At 42.6% G+C, this 25,555-nt stretch overlaps 1 protein-coding gene across 5 annotated transcripts in view; it reads right to left on the bottom strand.

Moving 5' to 3' along the window:
• The window catches only part of LOC140468888 (protein unc-13 homolog C-like), a 587,121-nt gene that overhangs the window by 45,864 nt on the left and 515,702 nt on the right, over positions 1-25,555 (bottom strand). For all 5 annotated transcript variants that reach the window (XM_072564959.1, XM_072564956.1, XM_072564955.1 and 2 more), the window contains 2 exons: positions 25,181-25,330; positions 24,746-24,869 (listed from right to left, as the gene is read on the bottom strand). In XM_072564959.1, coding sequence (XP_072421060.1) covers positions 24,746-24,869; positions 25,181-25,330 — 274 coding nt within the window. The remainder of the gene's footprint in view (positions 1-24,745; positions 24,870-25,180; positions 25,331-25,555) is intronic.

The raw sequence follows: 25,555 nt of genomic DNA, 5'->3' as shown, positions 1-25,555 counted from the left end.
CACACATAGGCCACATCAGCCAAGGATGACAGATTCTCTTTTTGAAAACAAAATTATGACCAGATAGACTTTGAAAACTAGAAGCAAAATACGGCTGCTGCTGGAGATCTGAAAGAAAAACAGAAAATGTTGGAGAAGTGCTTGGGCTGGCAGCATTTGTGAAGAGAGAGAAAGAAAGAGAGAGAGAGAGAAAGAGAGAGAGGAAGAGAAAGAGAAGTAACTTTTGAATTCTGTAACTCTGCTTCAGAATAGGGTTCAGAAATTGGTTTCTCCAGCATTTTTGGTTTAGATTTTTACAAACATTGCTGGTGCTAGTTTTGTTTTAATACTAAATTCATTTAAAATATTGAAATTAAATTTCTCAACTTCTGAGATTTGAACTCATGTTTTCAGATCATTAGTCCAGGTCTATAGATTATTAATAACGTAACCACAATGCTATCATAGCCCCTGTAAGAATTTCAAACCAATAGTGAAACTTTACAGGACCCACAGACTGTCTGTGACTGTCACAGATTGGTTGTCTTTTTTATAATCAATGAAAACAAGTAATCTGTTTCTAAATCATCAAACAATTTGTTTCACTTGAAACCATGACAAATGAGATAATGAAACACAATGTAACATTGCTCCCTATGTTTAACATCATGTAGGTGTCAAGACGTGCAGAAATCTACATAAAATGGTGGTGCCCTACATAGTCACAGTGATAAATTGTAGATTTACGCAAAACAAATTATGAATAAAGAAGCCCTTGATCACTGTAACTGTATGTAGTTCAGTAAGTTGAGTTACATGCTAAGGGTCTATATTAGACAATAAGACATTTAGATACAGAAGCAGAATTAGTTCATTCAGCCCATTGAGTCTACTCTGTCATTGGATCATGACTGGTCTGTTTCTCATCCCCATTCTCCTGCCTTCTCCCTGTAACCTTTAATCCTCTCATTATCAAAAACCTCTCAAATTCTATCTTGAATTTACTCAATGTCTCAGCCTCCACAGCCTTCTATGGCAATAAGTTACACAGATTCATCACCCTCTGGCTGAAGAAATTCCTCCTCATCTCAGTTCTAAAGGTTCATCCCTTCACTCTGAGTCTGTGCCCTCAGGGCCTAGTCTCTCCGACTAGTGGAACCATCTTCTCCACATGCATGCTATCTCGGCCCCTTATTACTCTGTCAGTTTCAGTGAGGTTCCCCCTCATCCTTCTCAACCCCATTCAGTACAGATCCAGAATCCTCAACCGCTCCTCATGTGACAAGCTCCTCATTCCCAGGGTCATTCTTGCAAACTTCCTCTGGACCTCTTCCAAGGCCAACATATCTTTCCCTAGATACAGGGCCCTCAACTGCTCACAATATTCCAAATGTGGTCTGACCAGAGCCTTATCCAGCCCCAGTGGTACATCCATCCCTGCTCTTGTTTTCTAGCCTTCTCAAAACAAATGCTAACATTGCATTTTAATTCTAATGGAGACCAATTCAGCCATATATCCTTCTGAAATCAAGGACTGCGTACCATATTTGAAGCTGTCAAGCAGAAGTTGAGACTACACAGATTACATCAAAGTATTTGTCTTTAGGCATTCCTGTTCATCAGGCAAACAGATATCAGCATGACTAATGATGGAAGTCTAGAGCTCCTAGAGAGACCAATCTCTGTGGGGATGCACACCCTCTGATGTTCATAGTTCAAAACCACACCCCACCAGGTTACAGTCCAACAGGTTCATTTGGAAGCACTATCTTTCGGAGCGCAGCTCCTTCCTCAGGTGGTTGTGGAGTATAAGATCTAACACACAGAATTTATAGCAAAAGTTTACAGTGTGATGTAACTGAAATTATATATCGAAAACAACCTGGAATCTTTGTTACGTCTCTCATTGTTTAGAATGATCATGTTGGTTTCAGTTCTTTCATATGTAAATCGCAGAACTTTTTGAGTTACTTTCTCAAGTGAGCTTTAACAATTGGTGTCACGTTGGCCCAGATAACGCACTGAAGGTGCAAGCACACCTCCTACCTCACAATCCAGGTCGTTTTTGACATATAATTTCAGTTACATCACACTGTAAACTTTTGCTATAAATTCTGTGTCTAATGATCTAATATTCCACAACCACCTGATGAAGTAGCAGCGCTCTGAAAGCTAGTGCTTCCAAATAAACCTGTTGGACTAGAACCTGGTGTTATGTGACTTTTAACTTTGTACACCCCAGCCCAACACCGGCATCTCCAAATCTGATGTTCATGTATCGATTGTCTCAGACTGACTATCCTGACAGCACTTCTTAGGGCAGGAGCCTATCATGATAAACCGAGTTGATATTTTGGTGATGCTGTCATGGAGTTCCACTGTCAAAGGTTTGGCCTTTGGGTATTTAATTGACTGTGCAGGACTCCATGCTGCTATATAAGTTACTGAGCATTCTCCCAGTGATCTCAACAAAGAGCATCATAAAGTCTTCTCATTCACCTGACTTGGATCTTGCTCCAGCCAAAATGATGGCCATATTTGCTTTTGTAGTGAATGTACTTTTAGATTAGATTACTTACAGTGTGGAAACAGGCCCTTCGGCCCAACAAGTCCACACCGCCCCGCCGAAGCGTAACCCACCCATACCCCTACATCTACATTTACCCCTTACCTAACACTATGGGCAATTTAGCATGGCCAATTCACCTGGCCTGCACATCTTTGGACTGTGGGAGGAAACCGGAGCACCCGGAAGAAACCCACGCAGACACGGGGAGAACGTGCAAACTCCACACAGTCAGTCGCCTGAGGCGGGAATTGAACCCGGGTCTCAGGCGCTGAGAGGCAGCAGTGCTAACCACTGTGCCACCGTGCCGCCCACTTAGAAGAAAGAAAATCCATCAGATGTGGGACACTTTAAAACCTGTTGTATAAATGCAATTTCTCTTTAGAGTTTTGATGAAAACTTAGAAAATGCTTTGATCAACATTTCTTTAATAGGTCAACTTTATCTAACCTGAAAATGGAATAGATGTAATTAGTATAACTTATAGTTTATGGTTTAATTACCTGAGTTGCTCATGGAGGAGAAACACTTAATATGCAGAAATTAAAGGGCCATTTGAATGTTTAATGTTCTCCCACTAAAGCTCCTCTCTCTCTCTCTCTGCTGTTTTGGCCGAGGCCATAATTTCAATTTGAAATCTGCTACAAATATATCTATTAAAACAGCAAAGTGAGAAATTTACTATAAGTTTGTTCAGTATTTACAAAAATTGCCAATATCTTTACCCCCTCTGAGGTTATAATGCGCACAGAAACCAATCTCAGAATTAAAAATTGAAAATGCAGGAAATACTCAGAACATCTGGCAATGTCTGTGGAGGGAGACCTTTTTGATTTCTCTGTATTGTAGGCTATTACTTAATATTCATAATAAGCCCACGTTGATTCCCACTTCTACACTTCCTTACAGCCTACAATTTGGAAGGACTCCATTCTGTCCTCCCACTTCCTCTCATTCTGTCACATTGGTTCCAATAATACAATCTCATACATCTCTTTGTTTTTCCTCAACTGAGAGTCCCTACCTTTCCCATTGCCATTGACAGAGCCCCTCGACTATATCTGCCACATTTTCTGTGCTTCTACTACCATCCTTTCCTCATCTGAAAAGATTCTCTGCGTCATCATCTTCCACACCTCCAGGTTCAATACTTGCCGGATCCTTTTCTTCTGGCTCCAGCATGAAGCAGAAAACCAATCATCACATCCTCCCATTCCCTTTCAACAACTTGAAGAGACCGATCTCTCTGTGATACCCTGGTCCACTCCTCAATCACTCCAACACCCAGCCCTCTTCCAGTGGCACCTTTCCCTGCAAATCTAGGAAATGCAACACCTGCCCTTTTAACTCCTCACTCCTCATCATTCCAAATGAAGCAGTGATTCACGTGCACTACTTTCACTTTATTGTATGTGCTGCTCACAATGTATTTTTCTTTACACAAGGAAGACTAGAACAGATTGAAAGACCACTTTGTGGAATCCCCTCGTTCACTCTGCAACATTAACTTGGAGCTTTCTGTGGCCTGTCATTTTAATTATCTACCTTATTCTCACACTAACACCTTTGTCCGCGCTCTGCTGCGCTGTTCTGGTGAAGCTCAGCTTGAGGAATCACACCTCACCTTTCGATTAGGCACTTTAAGGCCAACTCCAGAGGGAGTTTATCAATTTCAGATAGTCAATTTTATTCTTTTTGTTTTACTCCGTTCCTTTTTCAGTTTCCTCTCATTTTTGCTCTGTGACAGAAATACACCTGCTCCAGGTGCATCTGCTGTTCCTTTCATTCCCGCATTGCTATTTCCTCTCACACTAGAGAACTAACTTCTCTGTCATTCAATCTCTTCTGTCTTCCACCTTATCGCAGACCTTTCTTTGGTCCTGCCTCAAACATCCCTCACTCAAATCCGATTACACATCAAAGTTGCCCCGTTCTGATGAAAGGTCACCGACCCGAAAAGTTAACTCTGCTTCTTTTTCTACATGTGCTGCCTGACTTGCTCAGCATTCACAGTCTCTTTGTTGTTAATTTGGGGATGTGGGCCTCACTTGCTGGGCCTACGTTTATTACCCAATCCTAACTGCCATTGAGAAGATCATGGTGAGCTGCTTCCGTGAGACGCTGAAGTCCATTTGGTGTTGGTCGGCCCACGATACAGTCAGGGAGGGAGTTCCAGGATTTTGACCCAATGAGACTGAAGAAATGGCGATATATTTTCAAGTCAGGATTGTGAGTGACTTGCAGAGGAAGGTGTCGTGCTGGTGTACCCATGTCCCACAGCCCTTGTCCTTCTTGATGGTCATCGAGATGCTGGAAGAGGCTGACTAAAGAGTTTTGGTGAATTTCTACAGTTTATCTTGTATACTGTACACACAGATACTAGTGCGTGCTGGTGGTCACAGGAGTGAATGCTTGTGGATGTGATATCAATCAAGCAGGCTGCTTTATCCTGGATGGTGTGAAACCTCATGAGTGTTGTGGAGCTGCAGCCATCCAGTTAAGTGGGAAGTATTCCATCAGATTCCTGACGTGCTATGCTGACAGTGGACAGATTTCGGGGAGTCAGGAGCTGAGTTAGTTGCTGCTGGATTCTTAGCCTTGAACATGCTCTTGTAGCCAGATAGTTATATGGTCAGCTTCTGGTCAATAGTAACGCCCAGGATGTTGATAATGGGGAATTCAGTGATGGAGAAATGTTACTGAATGACAAGGGGTAATAGTTAAATGGTCTATTGCTTGAGATTATCATTGCCTGGCAGTTGAATGGAATGAATGTTACTTACCATTTGTCAGCCCAGGCCTCAGTATTATCAAGGTCTTATTGCATTTAGATGTGGACTGTTCTGAGAGGGGCATGAATGATGCTAAACATTGTGCATGTATCAGTAAATATCACCACTTCTCACCTTACGATGGAAGAAAGGTCACTCATGAAGCAGCTAAATTTATTTGGCTGCGGATACTGGAGGGATACCTCAGAGCTGAGATGACTGACCTCCAACAACCACAATCACCTTCTTTTGTGCCAAGTAGGACTTAAACTGCAGAGAGTTTTTCTTCTGATGCCCATTGACTCAAATTTTATTCAGGTTTCTTGATGCCACACTGGATCAAATGTTGCCTTGATGTCAAAGTTCATCGTCTCTGTTTCTTTTCAAGATTTTCATCATCGTCAGTTTTGTGTTTTTTGTGTAGGTCTCAGTTTGGTGCTGAAATATAATACTAACTTCAACCCCGAATTATAAGAAATAGTCCTCAAAATACTGTATTTGTAACCCGGGTTGAATGTAAATATCTTATCCAATTTATTTTATCGATGTGGCTTCATAGACAAAAATATTAGTTGTGGTTGATGTGACAACGCTATACAGATTGAGTCTTCTAATTTTCTTTACATTAATGACAGAATAGATGCTATTTGATTTTCTCTCAACACTTACTAAAAATGTTAAAACACATGGGCTATGCTCAAAGTTGTTGCAAATTTTAGAACCGTTGAGGAAAACACAAATGGTGCAGTATTTCTGCTTTGAAATCAGCCAGCTATAAGGAACATTATCTTATTCTAGGGATCTTAGAGGGGAAAAACAAACCGTTTGCCTCAAGGGAATGTCAAGTACAAGTAAATTCTCAGAGAGTTATCCTTCATAATGGGCACTGCTGCAAACTCAGCGAGCAAACCTACAGCCTAAACCTCAACCTGAGCTACAAACCTTCACAAACCTTGAGTAAGCATTTCAATCACAAACAAAACCGAAGTACAAGTCCCAGGAAAGGCAGAATATAAAGAGCAGCTTAATTTGTTGAGAGCATTTGTAACAATCTGTAGTTGCAAGGGCTTATCAAAAGATGAGTATTTCCCTTCATGTCAAGCTGAAAAGTGCCAATGGGTGGAATTTAATGTCCACCTCCAAAACAAGTTGGAGGGAGTGTATGTGGCATTTAATTGGAGAAGAGGGTGACATGCTCACTGTTTTCCCACATCTGCTCTGATTAAGCCCGGATTGGGAAGCCTCATGAAGTGTGGGAATCCACGGAACATCAATGACGAAAGTATAACTCAGTCTGAATAATAAGAGAAAGTGTGATTAGCATTTTTCTTCTCATAGGACATGATAAATGTTTAGAGAAGGGCAACTGCATCAGAAAATCCAAAACACAGATTGAGAAGAATTGGCATAAAAAGCTGAGTGGAATTTTTTGTTTTAGGAAGACAGCTGTTTATGATTTGGAATACATTGAGCGAGGGATGGCATGACTTTCAAAAAGAAATTTTCGAAAGAAAATTAGATATCTTGGGGAGGTTGGAAGGTAACTTGATCAGAGCGTGGGCACCAGGGTGTAATATTAAAAGTTGAAACACGAGTGCACGGAGGATTGGGACTTGCAGTGTTGGAGAGTTAGATTGTGTCAGAGAAAATACAATTTGGACTAAATTGTTAATCTGGTAAACATCCATTTGATGACAGATGAAGGAGGTGTGTAGGTTTGTTCACATTATAGTTCTCTTCCCATTCACAGACCAGTCTCTGCAAGAGGAGCCATGTATCTGCTACCCTTGTCCTTCTAGATGGAAGTGGTTGTCGGTTTGGAAGGTGCTGTTTGAGGATCTCTGGTGAAATTCTGCAGTACATCTTATTTAAAGACCTGTTCAGACATGTTATGACACACCTGAAGGTCAAGTAGGTCTTGAACCCAGATTTCTAACTCATTGATAGAGGACACTAGCACTTTACCACAAGTCAATTGGTTCTTTTAAATATGCCCTAACAGTTGCTCCATTAGAATTCAGCTGCTCCTCGTCACTAATGAAGCATACTTATTTACATTTTCAAGGTCACATCTTGTGGTGCAGTGCAGTTCCCTCTCTCTGGGCCAGAAGGTCCAGGTTCAGTTGTCACCAACCATGAATGTGTTTCATCACATGCCCAAGTGGGGTGGTTGAACACATTCAATCTTTTAGTGAGAGAAGATCGAGCCTTTCGTCTGGATCACCACCCATCTCCTTGACCTGGAAATCTATCTCCTACCTGCTGATGAATCCCAGCTGCTAAACTGGCAGGAGTTAGAGACTAAAGTTACCACAGGGAGATGGGAACTGGATAGAGCTGCTCCGGGTGTAGTCTTGCAGGGATCGAGTGCTGGTCAGAAACCAACGGATAATTGCCATCTTTGTGCTACTAGGTTCCCTTCGGCGGAGTTTGTCACTACAATGCAGAAGATGCTCGTGAACATTTTTTGGGACAAGGCAGCAACGTACTGAGGTGCTGAGCCTTCTGCCCAGATAGGGAGGCCAGGATCTGCTCCAGGTGGTGATGTTCTAAAGATTCACTCATTGGACATGGCCATCGCTGGCTAGGCCAGCACTTCTTTTGCCAGTCCCTATTTGCCCCTGAGAAGGTGGGGGTGAGCTGCCTCCATGAGCTGTAGGTTGACCCATGAAGCCCTTAGGGAGGGTTATCCAGGATTTTGACCCAGCAACAGTGAAGGAACAGCAATATGTTTCCAAGTCAGGATAGTGATTGGCTTGGTGGGGAACTTGAAGGTGGTGCTGTTCCCATGTATCTGCTGCCCTTGTCCTTCTAGATGGAAGTGGTTGTGGGTTGGAAGGTGCAGTCTGAGGATCTTTGGTGAATTTCTGCAGTGCATCTTGTAGATAGTACACACTGCTGCTACCGAGCGCCAGGCGGAAGATGAGGTGCTCTTCTTCCAGGCGTCGTGTTGCCTGAAACGTTCCACAAGTAGGCAGCCTGTGTCCCCAGTGTAGAGGAGGCCAATGTAGGGGAGACAGGCCGCCTACTTGTGGAACGTTTCAGAGAACACCTCTGGGACACCCGCACCAACCAACCCAACCACCCCGTGGCTGAACACTTTAACTCCCCCTCCCACTTCACCAAGGACATGCAGGCCCTTGGCCTCCTCCATCGCCAGACCATGGCAACATGACACCTGGAGGAAGAGCACCTCATCTTCCGCCTAGGAACCCTCCAACCACAAGGGATGAATGCAGATTTCTCCAGCTTCCTCATTTCCCCTCCCCCCACCTTATCTCAGTCCCAACCCTCGGACACAGCACCGCCTTCTTGACCTGCAATCTTCTTCCCGACCTCACTGCCCCCACCCCCTCTCCGGCCTATCACCCTCACCTTAACCTCCTTCCACCTATCGCATTCCCAACACCCCTACCCCAAGTCCCTCCTCCCTACCTTTTATCTTAGCCAGCTTGGCACACCCTCCTCATTCCTGAAGAAGGGCTTATGCCTGAAACATCGATTCTCCTGCTCCTTGGATGCTGCCTGACCTGCTGCGTTTTTCCAGCAACACATTTTTCAGCTCTGATCTCCAGCATCTGCAGTCCTCACTTTCTCCCAGTTCCGACGTGCAGCTTCTGTTTGTCAGTCTTCTTACCTCTTTGTGGAAGTTGCTTGTATATTTATCAGGAGTGGGTCAAAAGTGTGGAGGATTGCTGCTTCCCATTGGAGCTCTCTCACATCAGGAGACTGCAACTGTGGTGAGGGAGTGGCTGCTCAGGAATTTCACTGAAGTGGATTCTCATGGCTGATGATTGGAAAGGATTGGGCTGCCGGACTGACCAGAGAGGTGGTAGTGCTGGATGTAAAGGCAATGGGCTGTATGGTGCCAAAACAACCCGGGTACCCTGTATCAGTGATCCGTTTGCTGCAAGTAGTGTAATGGGCCTCAGAACCATGATGCTTGGCTTTGATGACACTCATGGTGCTTCAAACCTGTGGTGGACTGCTGTCTGAACTGACAGAATTTCACACTGATTTCACACTGACCACACACCGTCTCTTTCAGAAATTGGAGTTGTCTCATGGAACTTCCCTCAGTGCCATTCCATTCTGCAAGGAGGGGCTCCCTGTATGGGCTGCTCCTGCTGCACACCCTCGACTTCCTCACCCTCGTCTCCATTCAGACAGTGCATGCAGAGTTGCCCTGCCATTTGCGGGTGGCAGCGCCCCCTGTTGGTGGGAGGCTCTCTACGTGGGAGTCCTCCACTGTACACCTGTGGGGCTCAGCGTGGAGAATGTTGCTTGCAGTAAGCCGGTGCGATACACTTTTAAAGTGGTTCACATCCTCCCAGGCTGCCTGTGTTTTCTGGTGGCCTTGAGCTGTCCATATTCCCTATCAGTATGGGTTGTGCCAGATTGCAGCCTGGTTTCTGGTATGTGAAGGGGCTGCTTCCAGCTTTTGAGTTGGACTTCAGTCGCACATTCCTAGCATTGGTTAGCTGGCGCAGAGGGAGGTGGGAAAGTCAGAGCACCTCCTTGTGGGTCTGCTCCTGGGCTTGGGAGGGATCATTCAACTCAACTCAACTATCTGCCTCTTTCTTGTGGTTCTGTCTGCATCTGTGTCATACCCAGTGGTAGACTTGACCTCCCCCTCCACCCCCCCCACCCCACCCCAGCTTGTAGATACTATGGGGACTGGTCTACACTCACAATGACATTTTAACTTAGATTTTAAGTTTGCTTTGACAATTTGATTTTCAAATACATGTTCCTTTGAGGAATTGTTATTCATTCATTTGGTTGAATGCTTTCAAAATGGTATAGGGTCTCAGCAACGCTTTTAACATCAGCATCGACGCAATTTGAAACGTGTGTGTGTAAACGCACCGAATGTGATTAATAACTCTGGTTCCTTTCAACTCTGTTAATGGCTTTATTTGCACTCTATGACAGTGTCCCAAGCAAATTATTTGATGCAAGACGTTTCCATGGTTGTAATGGTGTGCAGCCAAGTTGGAAACACAGTCTATTTAAGCAAATGTTTTATAAATGTGTGTGCTTGGGAAGGGAAGAATAGCTAACAGTAGAGTACTAGCAGGGCAGGGGAGGAGGTGAAGTAACCTATATTGGCTTGCTTTCTTCTTTTGATTTTGGGAAGCTCGTTGAAGCACCAAGTTATGTTCTGGCATTTTCTACAAACAGCCATGTGGAATAAGGAAAGATAGAGCCCGTAATTTTGATGAAGGAATGCATTCTGGGCCAAGTGCTGGAGAACAGGATTAGAATAATTAGGTAGTTGTTTTTTTGACTGGCCTGGACTCAATGGGTTGAAGAGTATTTTTCTGTTGATCGCTGTGACTCTATTACTGTGTAAGAGACAGAGATATTCTAAAGGAGGTCAAGGACAGGATTTATCTGGATGCAGTTCAGAAGCATTTAAGGAGTTATAAGGCTATGTGGTGTCTTTTATAGACTATTAAATCATGGAAAGGAACTAGAAAGGTAGATTTCCAACAGAATGACTGAAATGTCCAAGAATTATAGACTAGTCATAATGAGGGATTTTAAATACTAGGTACTGATGGGATGGTTGCCGTGTTAAGGGCAAAGAAAGAGCAGAATCTCTGAAGTGGGTTCAGGAGACCTTTCTTGATCAGCATGGTCCAAGGGTAGACATCCACCCAATACTTCCCCTGCTGCTGATTAAATCAGAGCGGAATTAAATGGAAGACAGGATGGCAGGCATGGTGACACCCACCACGCTGGCACTATTTCAGGTTCCAAGCCCACCCTGGGGTGCCAGTCCATTGCCATGAGGTGGAATTGGGGAGTGGGAGCAGACAGGTAAAACCTTTCCTAACAAATTTTTAAAAGTCATCACTCTCCACCTGGAAGGGGACTCCGAATTGTTCGTTCCAGATCTGAAGTTTGTATCTTGGTGCAACTGATCTTGTCTCCTATGGGAATCATTGTACCTCTTAACACAACATATAGTGGAACTGCAACACAGGAATATACAAAATACTCAGCATACATTTTTAAGGTTTGGAGATGACAGTGTTGGACTGGGGTGTACAAAGTTAAAAATCACACAACACCAGGTTATAGTCCAACAGGTTTAATTGGAAGCACACTAGCTTTCGGAGCGACATTCCTTCATCAGGTGATAGTGCAGGGCTCAATGCTAACACAGAATTTATAGCAAAAATTTACAGTGTGATGTAACTGAAATTATACATTGAAAAACTGATTGTCTGTTAAGTCTTTCATCTGCTTGAATACCATGATAGTTTCATTTCTTTCATGTGTAAATCACAAAACCTTTTTTTAAAAAGTTGCATTCTCGGGTTAGCTGTTAACAATGGTGATAGCTAGACAATATGTTGAAGGTGTTAGCCCCCTGTGTTCTCTGTTGATGTCATGATGTTTAGATTGATTCTAATCTAAAAAGTGAGATAACAGAGTTTTACATGAATTCATGCAGTTTTTCAGCAAAGTACAACATAACCCTGCAAGTACAAATTCACCCCACAATATATATGTGTGCATGTGGGTCTTTGTTTGTCTGTGTGTGTGTGTGTCTATCTGGGTTGGGGGTTGAGAGTGTGAGAAAGTGTATGTGTGTGTGTGTAGTGAGTGTAGAGTGTCTTAAGTCTGTGAGAGGGTGTATGTGAGAGTGTGGGAATGTACGTGTCTGTAAGGGTGTGTGTGGGTGTCTGTGTGCACGTCTGTATGTGTGTATAGGAATGCCTGTGTGTGTGTGTGTGTGTGTGTGTGTGTGTGTGTGTGTGTGAGAGAGAGAGAGAGAGAGAGAGAGAGAGAGAGAGAGAGAGAGTGTGTGTGTGTGTGTGTGGTGTGTAGGAATGTCTGTGTGTGTGTACAGTGCAATGGTGGTCACCTGTAATGTGACATGAACCGAGGCCGAGCAGAGGCTGATAACTAAGTTTGGTACCCATAGGGTGGGCCTCAACCTGGACCTTGGATTCATGTCACATTACAGGTGACCACCATTGCACTGTACACACATACACACGGACACACATATACACAGAGGTGCACACAGACACCCACACACACCCTTACAGACATGCACATTCCCACACTCTCACATACACCCTCTCACAGACTTAAGACACTCTACACTCACTACACACACACATACACTTTCTCACACTCACAACCCCCAACCCAGACAGACACAAACACACAGACAAACGAAGACTCACATGCACACATATATTTTGTGGGGTGAATTTGTACTTGTAGGGTTACATTTACTTTGCTCAAAAACTGCATGAATTCATGTAAAAACTGTTATCTCACTTTTTAGATTAGAATCAATCTAAACATCATGAGAACACAGGGAGCTAACACCTTCAACATATTGTCCAGCTATCACCATTGTTAACAGCTAACCTGAGAATGCAACTTTTTTAAAAAAGGTTTTGTGATTTACACACGAAAGAAGTGAAACTATCATGGTATTCAAACAAATGAAAGACTTAACAGACAACCAATTTTTCAATGTATAATTTCAGTTACATCACACTGTAAATCTTTCTGTGTGTTAGGATTGAGCCCTGCACTATCACCTGATGAAGGAGTGTCGCTCCGAAAGCTAGTGTGCTTCCAATTAAACCTGTTGGACTATAACCTGGTGTTGTGTGATTTTTAACTTTGTACATTTTTAAGGATTGGATATTCTTAGCCTTTTAAGTAAACTCCCAGGCGATGAGTGATTGCTTGTATTTTAGTGGTTACTGATCAGCATTCAGCTGAAACTAATGCAAAGAAAGGGCATCTTCAACATTTAACACAGAACAAATTAAAACTGACAGAGACTACATTTTCTTTGTGAGAGCAGTTGATTGGATTGTCATCAAACAGTGAAAACCTCACTCAAAATCATGTCCCCCAAAATACAGAGTCAATTCCTTTCAACTCAGTTAATGACTTTCTTTGTCTCTTAAGTAAATTACTTGATGTGAGATGTCAGAACTGCCGTAATGGTGTCCAGCCAGGTTGAGAACACAGAATATTTAAGTAAGGGCTTTAAAAATGTCTTTAGGAAAGGAAGAATAGCTGACGGGATGGAAGCTTGAGTTCAGAGTAGATTCCCGGCAGGGTCGGGGGGTGGGGGTGATGTAACCCATGTTGGCCTCCCCGATTTTTTTTTAGGGAATCTGGCTGAAACATAGAATTATGTTGATGGCATTTCTCAGCTTCATTTTCGTTGTATTCGTACATTTGTGTCCTCACTTTCCTCAACATTGCATCTTCTGAGCTGTGTGGTGGGCATTGTTTCCTTTGTTTGACGGTCTGAAATAACTGCATGGAGGCCGGTAGCCTGTCACCGAGTGCCCCTTTATTTCCATGTGCCCAGTACATGGACTCTGAGCAGCAGGGTCACAGTCAGTCCCTAGGGTGGGGAGACTCTCTGAGACTCTTGTTTATATCTGCCAGCCAAAGCTCCCTGATTAGCCTATGTTAACAGCCCCAATCAGGGATCTCATACTCAATAAAATCCACCTGGCCTTCATTCCACTCACTATACTATCCTTCTATTCAGATTACCATTTATATTCAGATTCATGACTTGGCAGTTTTTCTCCAAAGATGCTGGATCTGAAGTTCTCTCTGCACTCCATCTCCTTCAAAACGTTTCATTGGTTGGCAAGTGGACATCGATAGATGGAGATGTTATCATGAAGAATGCACCAGTTGGATGATGACTGACAGTTAACTACCAAGCTTAAAATTAGGCAGGTTGACTTTGATTGGTCAACGCATCTTTGAAGAGAATGGTTATTGCCTGTTTTGTTAAGTTGAAACTAGCAGAGTACATGCACATGTTATTTTTGTCTGCAAAGAACAGCCCTATGTATTAATATATCTATCATCCAGTATGCAGAAGTTCATCGTGAGCCCAGATTGCAAGCTTTAATTGGTGGTTAATTCTCAGGACACTCAGGATTACTCCAGTAAATACTCCCCAGTTGTGGAATTGTATCAAATATTGATAGCTTATTTACCACTTGTCAAATGACTTGTCCTTTATATTTTCAGTATTTGACACCTCTTTAATACACTTCTCATCAGACATGTCTAACCACATAACAAACTCTACTCAAGGAAACATACTGAACTGAAATTTTAAAAATATCCTCATGGCCAGATTTGTACAACCATCAGTCGACGGCTTGATAGAAAGTTGCTGCCATTAGATTTACACAGGAATGAACAGAATTTGTTTTATTTAGAAATTTAGAAAATAAAATGTTCTGGTGGTAAGGGTGTTATATAAGAAATTAAAATACCCATGCACACACATGCATCTCAAAAGGTGGGTGAGGAGTTATTATTGGGAGCTGAGGGAAAATTAAAAATATATTTATAAAAAATTGCTGCAACAGGATCCAGATGGTGGAAGTGTGAAGTGTGAATGTTCCTCATGTTAAATTAAATTATCAAACTCAATGGTCCCAGCCTTGCGTTAATTTGTTTCTGCACTTTCAGAATGCCTGAAACTTCTGGCACTGTGTGGCAGTGGGTGGCCAAACTGTCCCCACATCTAACGTCACAGAGCAGCATGAAAGCCGCCTGAGTCTGTCATTCTCACATGCTGCGATTCAGAACTCAGAGCTGTTGCCATGGAAATGGTAGCACCTCCCCAGATCTGAGCTCACTGCTGTGTACCTGTTAATTTCAGAGCAAGCATGACAGAGGCTATGGAACTGATGCCTTGTACATCACAGGACCCTGCCAGATTTGGAAGACATTGAAATTGCCTGGGTGCCAGGCATGGAACAAGAAATTGACTTACTCCATTCTAGGAGGAGACGGTAGAGTAGTGTTAACGTCACTGGACCACCAACCTGAATTCAACCCCACTGTGACAGATGCTGGTGTTTAAATTCAGTGTGAATCTGAAATTGTAAAGCCGGTCCCACTAATGGTACCGTGATGCTATTACTAACTGTCGCAAACCTGATCCTTAATGTCTCTCCTGTTGTTCTTACCTCGTCTGGCCTACATGTAACTCCAGACCCACAGCCACTTGGTTGACTCATGACAGCCCTCTGAAATGTACTGGAGAGGGGGCAGAGGAGATTTACAACAGCCAAGTACTGACTACATCCAGCCCACTCATGCCTGGAAAACCTAAATATGCTATCAATATGTGATAAGATTTCATGACTGGGGAGTATTTACTGGAGTAATCCTGAGTGTACTAAGAATTAACCATCAATTAAAGCTTGCAATCTGGGCTCACAATGAACTTCTGTGTACTGGATGATAGATATATTAATACATAGGGCTGTTCTTTGCAGACAAAAATAACGTGCATATACTATGCCAGTTTCAACTTAACAAAACAGGCAACAACCATTCTCTTCAGAGAAATGCATTGACCAATCAGAGTCAACCTGCCTAATTTCAGTTTAAATAAAGCTTGGTAGTTAACTGTCAGTCATCATCTAACTGGTGCATTCTCCATGATAACAACTCTGTCTATCAATGTCCACTTGCTAACCAATCAACACACTTTCCTCATCCACTATTATAATGTTATTCCCTTTTATATTGGTGTTCTGATGAGTGCAAGCCAAAAATCTTGAAAAATTGTTTTTTTTTCCAATGATAATCGAGGTCTATACTACTACTGGATAACTATTTGATAGCATCATAACTTGAGTTATAGGCAAACATGTGGAAATGGAAACGAAGTTTCATTCTGAAAGCAAACAAAGGGCTATCATAAGGTAAGCTTAATAACCTGTTTCTGATGAGTACAAATCTCTATTTACACAATCTAAACTGTAATAATATAACTTCAAAAATGTCCCCACAACTCACTCAATAGGGGATGCTCGTTTCTTAGGCCATCTATATGAAATAAGATTACCAAATCAAACACAATCATGTGGGACAAAATTGTTCAGAAATCTTTTGTGCCCTGCGAGATGCACACAGAATTGTCATCAAACTTCTAACAGGGCATCTGAGATAAGATTTATATTGCACCACAGGACCAGCATTAGTTGCTGAATCTGATGCAGGATGCATGTGTTGGGGATTGCCTATACTTCTGGAATTCAGGCACACTGAATCAGAGGGAAATATTAACTCCCTGCGTCTGGCAGAAACTGGGTGGGCAGGGTTGGTGAGCACTCAGCACCCACTTTGTCCCCAATCTGTTGAAATTTTAAAACACCTGAGCTTTCAGACTTTAGATTCATTAAATAATCGAACCTTGTAAAACCAGCATCATGTGAAATCAATAAGACGCTGATGGCATTTGAACAAATCAGTCAGCACAAACCTGGTCCCATCATTGAAAAGTCCGAGTGAAGTGAGTTTGAATTTTCCCTTATTTCCCTCAGATTAAGCAGAGTTGTTCCTTTGGGATCCAACAGGTAGGTGTAGGTAACTGGTAGAAGAGATCTGGCTTATTTTCTGTTTAGCTGAATTGGAAAGTCAGCCAGTGGCATATTCTTGAGGTCCAGTCATTCCAATCAGCTGGTCCCCCCAGTGATTTACAGCACAGGTTCAATTTCTGAAGAATCATATCAGACTTGAAACATAACTCTGTTTCTCTCTCCATAGATTCTGCCAGATCTGCTGAGTTTTGCCCTGTCTCTGGAATCGTTTTTATAAATTCATTCACAAGATATGTGTGTTACCTGCAATGCCACAATTTAATGCTCCTCCCTAATTACCCAGCAAGGTAGTTAATCAATCACATATTACGTGTAGGACAGGGGATTTCAAGACTGGGGGCATGTTTTTGAGATGAAAGGAGAAAGATTTATAAAAGATATGGGGTGAAATATTTTTACAGAGGGTACTTGGTACGTGGAATGAATTTCCCGATGAAGTCACAATGTTTAAAAGGCACTCAGATACATACATGAACAGGACCATAAGACCATAAGACATAGGAGTGGAAATAAGGCCATTTTGGCCAATCGAGTCCACTCTGCCATTCAATCATGGCTGCTGGGCACTTCAACTCCACTTACCCGCATTCTCCCCGTAGCCCTTAATTCCCCGAGACAACAAGAATCTATCAATCTCTGCCTTGAAGACATTTAGTGTCGCGGCCTCCACTGCACTCTGTGGCAATGAATTCCACAGGCCCACCACTCTCTGGCTGGAGAAATGTCTCCGCATTTCTGTTCTGAATTGACCCCTCTAATTCTAAGGCTGTGTCCACGAGTCCTAGTCTCCTCACCTAACGGAAACAATTTCCTAGCATCCACCCTTTCCAAGCCATGTATTATCTTGTACGTCTCTATTAGGTCTCCCCTTAATCTTCTAAACTCCAATGAATACAATCCCAAGATCCTCAGCCGTTCCTCATATGTTAGACCTACTATTCCAGGGATCATCCGTGTGAATCTCCGCTGGACACGTTCCAGTGCCAGTATGTCCTTCCTGAGGTGTGGGGACCAAAACTGGACACAGTACTCCAAATGGGGCCTAACCAGAGCTTTATAAAGTCTCAGTAGCACAATGGTGCTTTTATATTCCACCCCTCTTGAGATAAGTGACAACATCACATTCGCTTTCTTAATCACAGACTCAACCTGCATGTTGACCTTTAGAGAATATTCGACTAGCACTCCCAGTTCCCTTTGTACTTTAGCTTTACGAATTTTCTCACCATTTAGAAAGTAGTCTGTGCTTTTATTGTTTTTGCCAAAGTGCAAGACCTCGCATTTGTTCACGTTGAATTCCATCAGCCATTTCCTGGACCACTCTCCCAGACTGTCTAGATCCTTCTGCAGCCTCCCCACTTCCTCAGTACTACCTGAGTGTCCACCTATCTTCGTATCATCGGCAAACTTCGCTAGAATGCCCCCAGTCCCTTCATCCAGATCATTAATATATAATGCGAACAGCTGTGGCCCCAACACTGAACCCTGCGGGACACCGCTCGTCACCGGCTGCCATTCTGAAAAAGAACCTTTTATCCCAACTCTCTGCCTTCTGTCAGACAGCCAATCCTCAATCCATCCCAGTAGCTCACTTCGAACATCATGGGCCCTCACCTTGCTCAGCAGCCTCCCGTGTGGCACCTTATCAAAGGCCTTTTGGAAGTCTAGATAGATCACATCCACTGGGTTTCCCTGGTCTAACCTGTTTGTCACCTCTTCAAAGAATACCAACAGGTTTGTCAGGCATGACCTCCCCTTAGTAAATCCATGTTGACTTGTTCTAATCAGACTTTGCTCTTCTAAGAATTTAGAAACCTCATCCTTAATGATGGATTCTAGAATTTTACCAACAACCGAGGTTAGGCTAATTGGCCTATAATTTTCCATCTTTTGTCTTGATCCTTTCTTGAACAATGGGGTTACAACCGCGATCTTCCAATCATCCGGGACTTTCCGTGACTCCAGTGACTCTTGAAAGATCTCAACCAATGTCTCCGCTATTTCCTCAGCCACCTCTCTCAGAACTCTAGGATGTATCCCATCGGGGCCAGGAGATTTATCAATTTTAAGACTTTAAAGCTTTTCTAGCACTATCTCTTTTGTAATGACAACCATACTCAACTCAGCCTCCTGACTCCCTTTAATTGTTGGGATATTACTCCTGTCTTCCACCGTGACAACTGATGCAAAGTACTTGTTAAGTTCTCCTGCTATTTCCTTATCTCCCATCACTAGGCTTCCAGCATCAGTTTGAAGTGGCCCAATGTCTACTTTTGCCTGTCGTTTGTTTCTTATGTATTTAAAGAAACTTTTACTATCGTTTCTAATATTACTGGCTAGCCTACCTTCATATTTGATCCTTTCCTTTCTTATTTCTCTCTTTGTTATCCTCTGTTTGTTTTTGTAGCCTTCCCAATCTTCCGATTTCCCACTGCTCTTGGCCTCTTTATAGGATCTCTCTTTTTCTTTAATACATTTCCTGACTTCCTTTGTCAGCCATGGCTTTCTAATCCCTCCCTGGATAATCTTTCTTTTCTTGGGGATGAACCTCTGTACAGTGTCCTTAATTATACCACAAACTCCTGCCATTTTTGCTCTACTGTCTTCCCCGCAAGCCTCTGCTTCCAGTCTATTTTTGTCAGTTCCTCTCTCATGCCCTCATAATTACCTTTATTTAACTGTAACACCATTACATCCGATTTTGCCTTCTCTCTTTCAAACTCCAGACTGAACTCTACCATATTATGATCGCTGCTTCCTTAGGGTTCCCTTACTTTAAGATCTTTTATAAAGTCTGGTTCATTGCAAAGCACTAGGTCCAGAATAGCTTGCTCCCTAGTGGGCTCCATGACAAGCTGGTCCAAAAAGCCATCCTGTAAGCATTCCATGAATTCCCTTTCTTTGGAGAGGTTTAGAGGGATATGACAGGTGAGATGAGTTTAGTTTGGGATTATTTTCGGCATGAACTAGTTGGATTTAAGGGTCTGTTTCTCTGCTCTATGTAGGCCAGAGTAGAAAAGTGTGGCACTGGAAAAGCACAGCAGGTCAGGCAGCATCTGAAGACCAGGTGCATTGACATTTTAAACATAGGCCCTTCATCAGGAATGTGGCCAGATCAGTTAAGAATGGCAGATTTCCCTCCCTAAAGTGAATCCAATGGGAATTTAATGACAATCAACAGTAGTTAAAATCAACTAGGTAAAAACAATGAATGCAGATGCTGGAAACCAGATTCTGGATTAGTGGTGCTGGATTCCTGATGAAGGGCTTTTGCCTGAAACGTCGACTTTACTGCTCCTCGGATGCTGCCTGAACTGCTGTGCTCTTCCAGCACCATGTAGTTGCCAATAGGCTAGCTTTTAATTCCAGATTTTACTGAATTCAAATTTCACCATCTGGTGCAGTGGAATTAGAAGCCATGTCCTCAGAACATGAACATGGGTTTGTGTATTATGAGTCCAGTGACTGCACTGAGAGAAAGTGAGGTCTGCAGATGCTGGAGAACAGAGTTGAGAGCGTGTTGCTGGAATAGCACTGCTGGTCAGGCAGCATTGAGGAGCAGGAGAATTGACTTTTCGGGCCAGAGTCCTTCATCAGGAACGAGGTTGGGATCCTCAGGGGCGGACAGACAAACGGGAGGTGGGTGGGGCTGGGGAGAAGATAGCGGAGAGTGCAATAGGTGGATGGAGGTGGGGGTAAAGGTGATAGATCAGAGAGGAGGGTGGAGCGGATAGGTGGGAAGGTCTCACCTGTCAATCTTCCTTCACACCCTCCTCTCTGACCTATCACCTTTACCCGCACCTTCATCCACTCTCAGCCTCCTTCCCCCCCCCTCCCCCCATCCCCACCCACCTCCCGTTTATCTCCCCACCCCCGAGGCTCCCAACCTCATTCCTGATGAAGGGCTGAAACGTCGAATCTCCTGCTCTTCAGCTGCTGCCTGACCAGCTGTGCTTTTCCAGCACCACACTTTCAATTCCAGTGACTGCATTACCATCTCCCCTCGATCTATAACACTTTGCTTTTATTCGTTTCCCTGATGACTCCACTTTGTGGGATCACATACCTTCCTGTTAGGAGTTGGAACACGCCTTCAAAAGCCTGCTGAGAAGTGAAGTCAGCCACTCACACTGTCTAGCCCCCTGCTGAGCCGTGGACTGTGGGACTCACTCTGGTCTACACTGTGATTAGGACTGTTATAATATAGGTGGAGCTATTCCTGCATTGCCACATATAGACCCACTTCCTGGATGCAATCAATTCTGCCCCCATTGGTTCATTAATCATTTTGTTTCACTTGAATTGACTGAGCTAGAGTCCATAGGTAATCATTTGCATGTCAAATACTGATTCCGTCTGATTGCTATCAAGACCACATGCTGTAACAAATCTGTAATGTTTGACTGAAGCTGAGTTGGCAATTCGATTCTCCCAAATTACATGATATTTATAAAACCAATGCATAGCCAGCAACTATTTATGCTTTTCAAAATTAATTTCTTTAAAAATGAGGCATCGATGTGAGATGTACACATCTTGACAATGTAACTGTCAGAAGGACCTTCACAATCACTAACATAAAGACATGGATGACTTCATGTTTCAATACACACTCCAGGCAAAAGCAATTGGAAACTGTATTCCCTGACTTATGAACTTTATTGGTCATGTATTTATGGAATGAAATTACTTCCCTCCATGCTGATATTCATAGCTCATCAGTTATGCATTGTGCATCACTTGTAGTTTTGTCCTGTAAAGTTCTCATGTCCAAGGTTTAACCTTTAGTTGATGATGTACTGAGCTTGAATGTAGTTACTGTCATGTTTTTTATTTGTCACATAGCTCTGGTAGTGCTCTAAAATCAAAGCTTTTACTATCAACACTGTCAAAATTTACCAAACAGAAAAACAACAGATGTTGTAGAGAGCCTGATCAACTAATTGGTTAAAAATAAATTAAAACCAAATGTAGAAAGCACTAACCGAACAAAAGCATTCATCTGTTTTCATTACAACTCCTATTCACTTTCAGCTGAATCCTAAACAGGCAGATTTTAAAAGCTAGTAAGGGCAGACACTTGTGGTGCAGTGGTAGTGACCCTAGCTCTGAGTCAGGTTCAAGTCACAACTGGGGTGGACATAATTAGCAGTCACACGATACCAGATTATAGTCCAATGGGTTTATTTAAAATCAGAAGCTTTTGAAGTGCTGTTCCTTTATCAGATGAAGTCCTGATGAAAGAGCAGTCAACCAAAAGCTTGTGATTTTAAATAAACCTGTTGGACTATAACCTGGCTGTCGTGTGACTTCTGATCGAGGCGTGTCATAGCATCTAGACATAGGAATAGGAAGTAAAAAAGCCAAAATTGCAAATGACACTGAAGGAGGTGGTAAAGTAAGCTGCAATGAAGAAAGGAGAAATTTACAAACAGATATATATGGATCAGTTAGGTGAATAGGCCAAATGTGGCAGGTGGAGTTTAACATGGATGAGTGTGATGTTATTTTGATCAGAGGAATAGGAAGGCAACTTGTTATCTGAATGGAGAGAACCGTCACAGTGCTTTGGTGCAGAGGGATCTGGGTGTCCTCATGCATGAATTGCAGAGAACTACTGTGCAGGTAATAAGGGAGGGAAATGGAATATTGACATTTATTACTAATGCAATAGAGTGTACAAGTACAGAACTGTTGCTGCTCCAAGGCATTAGTGAGTCAACCCTGGAGTTCTGTATACAGTTTTATCGCCCTTACTTGAGGAAGGATGTAGTTGGATTGGAGGCAGTTCAGAGCAGGTTCACCAGATTGATTTCAGAGATGAGTGGAGTCAGAGGTAGACAGTGGTGAAGGTGGCGTTTGGCTTGTTTGCCTTCATTGGCCAGTGCATTGAGTATAAGAATTACAATATAATTTCGCGGCTGTACAGGACATCAGTTCGGTCGCTTTTGAAATGCTGCATTCAATTCTAGCCTCCCTTTATTGGAAGGATGTTGTTAAACTTAAAAGGGTTCAGAAAAGACTTGCAAGGATGTTGCTGGGGTTGGAGGATTTGCGCTATAGGGAGAGGCTGGATAGGCTGGGGCTGTTTTCCCTGGAGCTTCGGAGGCTGAGGGATGACTTTATAGAGGTTTATAAAATCATGAGGGGCATGGATAGGGTGAATCGTCAAGGCATTTCTCCCCAAGGTAGAAGAGGCAAAAACTAGAAGGCAGAGATTTAAGATGAGAGGGGAAGGATTTAAAAGGGACCTGAGAGGCAACGTTTTCACATAGAGTGTGATGCGTGTATGGAATGAACAGCCAGAGGAAGTGGTGGAGGCTGATGCTATTACAACATTTCAAAAGCATCTGGATGGGTATAGGAATAGGAAGGAAGGAATAAAGGGATATGGGCCAAATTCTGGCAAATAGGATTAGATTGGTTGAGGATTTTTGGTCAGTGTGGATGAGTTGGACTGAAGGGTCTGTTTGCATGCTGTATAACTCTATATATAACTCTGGGAGGGGATCGTCTTATCAAGTGAGATTGAAAAGTTTAAACCTGTACTCTCCAGAGTTTAGAAGAATGAAAGGTGATCAAATTGAGATTTATGAGACACTAAAGGGGATTGACAAAATTGGCACGGGGATGTTTGCTCATGTGGAGCAATTTGGAACAAGAGGTCACAGTTTAGAATAACAGGTAGCAGATCTAAAACAGGGATGAGGAGAAATTCCTTCTCCCAAAGGTTTATGAATCTCTGCAATTGACTCCCCAGAGTGTGGCAGATGCTGGAACACTGAATCAATGTAAGGAGGAGACAGACCGAGTTTTTCTTGGTAACGGGTTGAAGGGTTCTGGGGGCTTGCAGGAAGGTGGAGTTGGAGCTGAGATGAGATCAGCCATGATCATATCAAACGGTACAGCAGGCTTCAGGGACTGAAGTGGCTACCCTTGCTCTGAGTTCTGATATTCTCTAAGCAGGTACATGAGAAGTATCTACAAGACTTGAGGAGAGGACTCACTGTGGAGTTCAAACTTCATCCACTCTACAGCATTAGACCCAGGACAGCTTAATTACTGTCCTTTTTTGATAACATTCAGGAATCTCTATCTTGCCTAGATTCTAGTTTAAATATTTGCAAAGTAGATGTCTGAAAATGAATACTTTTTTTCACAAATGTTAACATTATTAGATTCATTTATTATTAGAATGGAATATTGAAAGAGGAAGGTTTTACTGCAGCTGTTCAGGCTCTTGGGACCAAGTCTGAACTGTTGTGTAAAATTCTGAGGTCTCCTTATTTGAAAAGGGATATAATGCAGTAAAAGCAGCTTCCTATCGGGTTCAATTGACTCATTCTTGGGATGAGGGGATTATCTTATGAAGAAAAGGTGAACAAACTGGGTTTCTCTCCATTGCAGTCTAGAAGATTTTCTTGAAACATTTAAAAAGATTATGAGGGAATTTGATTGGATAAATACCAGGCAGTTTCCTCTTGTGAGGAAGATTAGAATGAGGGACCATAAGTTTAAGAACCGGGATTTCCCTTTCAAGATGAAGAGAGGAAGAACGTTTTATTTCCCTCAGCTTGTAAGTCTGTGAAATTCAGTTCCCCGGAAAGTAGAGGTGGCTGGCTGACTGAATTGTTTTGAGTGGATAGGTTTTTAGTAGTTAACAATATCAAGAGCTATGGGGCGGTGGAGAAGGTGTTGTCATAGAGCTGTACAGCATAGAAACAGATACTTCGGTCTAACTCGTCCATGCTGAATAGATATCCTCTATTAATTTAGTCCCATTTTCCAGCCCTTGGCCCATATCCCTTTAAGCCCTTCCTATTCATATACCCATCCAGATGCCTTTTAAATGCTAATGGGAAAGTACAATTAAGACCACAACCAAATCTCTCCCTGTCCTTTTTCAATGTCACAGCTAGCCCAAAGGGCTGAATGGTCAATTCCTGCTCCTAAATCTAATGTTTCTATTTTGTTGAAACAAGTATAAATATTCAGCCAATACTTACGCTTTGGTCTGTTAATGGAGGCAGAACAATCTTTTTCTCGATGGCGTTCAGGACTAATTTCCACAGTTCTTTCAGAACTCTCTTCAGAACAGTCTTCTCACATATTTTAGCAAACAGCGTGAGGCTGGAAAAAACGGAGAAATATTGACTGACGTCAGACAGTTGATGCATCAATGGACTTGGATGATAGCTCACAAAATCTGAAGGCAAATTAAATCTGTACAACAGCATCCCATCAGCATTTCAGCAATACATAACTGGCAAGGCAGCTTTCTGATAAGTCAAACTTAAGGGCCAAATTTCCAAACTGCTCATCTGATATTGGCATTTCAATACAAGTGATGCAACGTTCAGAAACAAATTACTGTAAAAACTATGAAGCTCAGGATGAAATGAATGTTTTTGAGTTGACACATATTCATGGAACTACGTTACTTTTTATCCAGAAGGTCCATGAGTGGCCTCAAGACAATTTCTGCATCCAGGGTTGAGCTGTTCCTGTTTGCAGACACATTCCCATTCCCCCGCATTTGATATAACTCATTGTTCATCTGCTTCACACATTCTTCAATCACAGACTGGAAGCTAAAACAATCAAACAAAGACAGTGATAAAACAAAGCATGTGAAACCAAATATCAAACATTTCAGGCAGTAACATTTTAAAAAATATAGTGTATCAAGGCTAATGATGTTTGCACAAAATGTTAGTACATTGATTTGACCTTTTCCTTTACCTACATATCCGTTAACATCAAAAAAAGCAGTGCAGGGATTCAGCTTTTAATACATGAATGACAAGGCCTTTGGT

Source organism: Chiloscyllium punctatum, chromosome 48, assembly GCF_047496795.1.
Source record: "Chiloscyllium punctatum isolate Juve2018m chromosome 48, sChiPun1.3, whole genome shotgun sequence".
Taxonomy (NCBI): domain Eukaryota; kingdom Metazoa; phylum Chordata; class Chondrichthyes; order Orectolobiformes; family Hemiscylliidae; genus Chiloscyllium; species Chiloscyllium punctatum.
The sequence above is the reverse complement of the archived record's forward strand: the minus strand, read 5'-3'. Positions and strand labels throughout refer to the sequence as shown.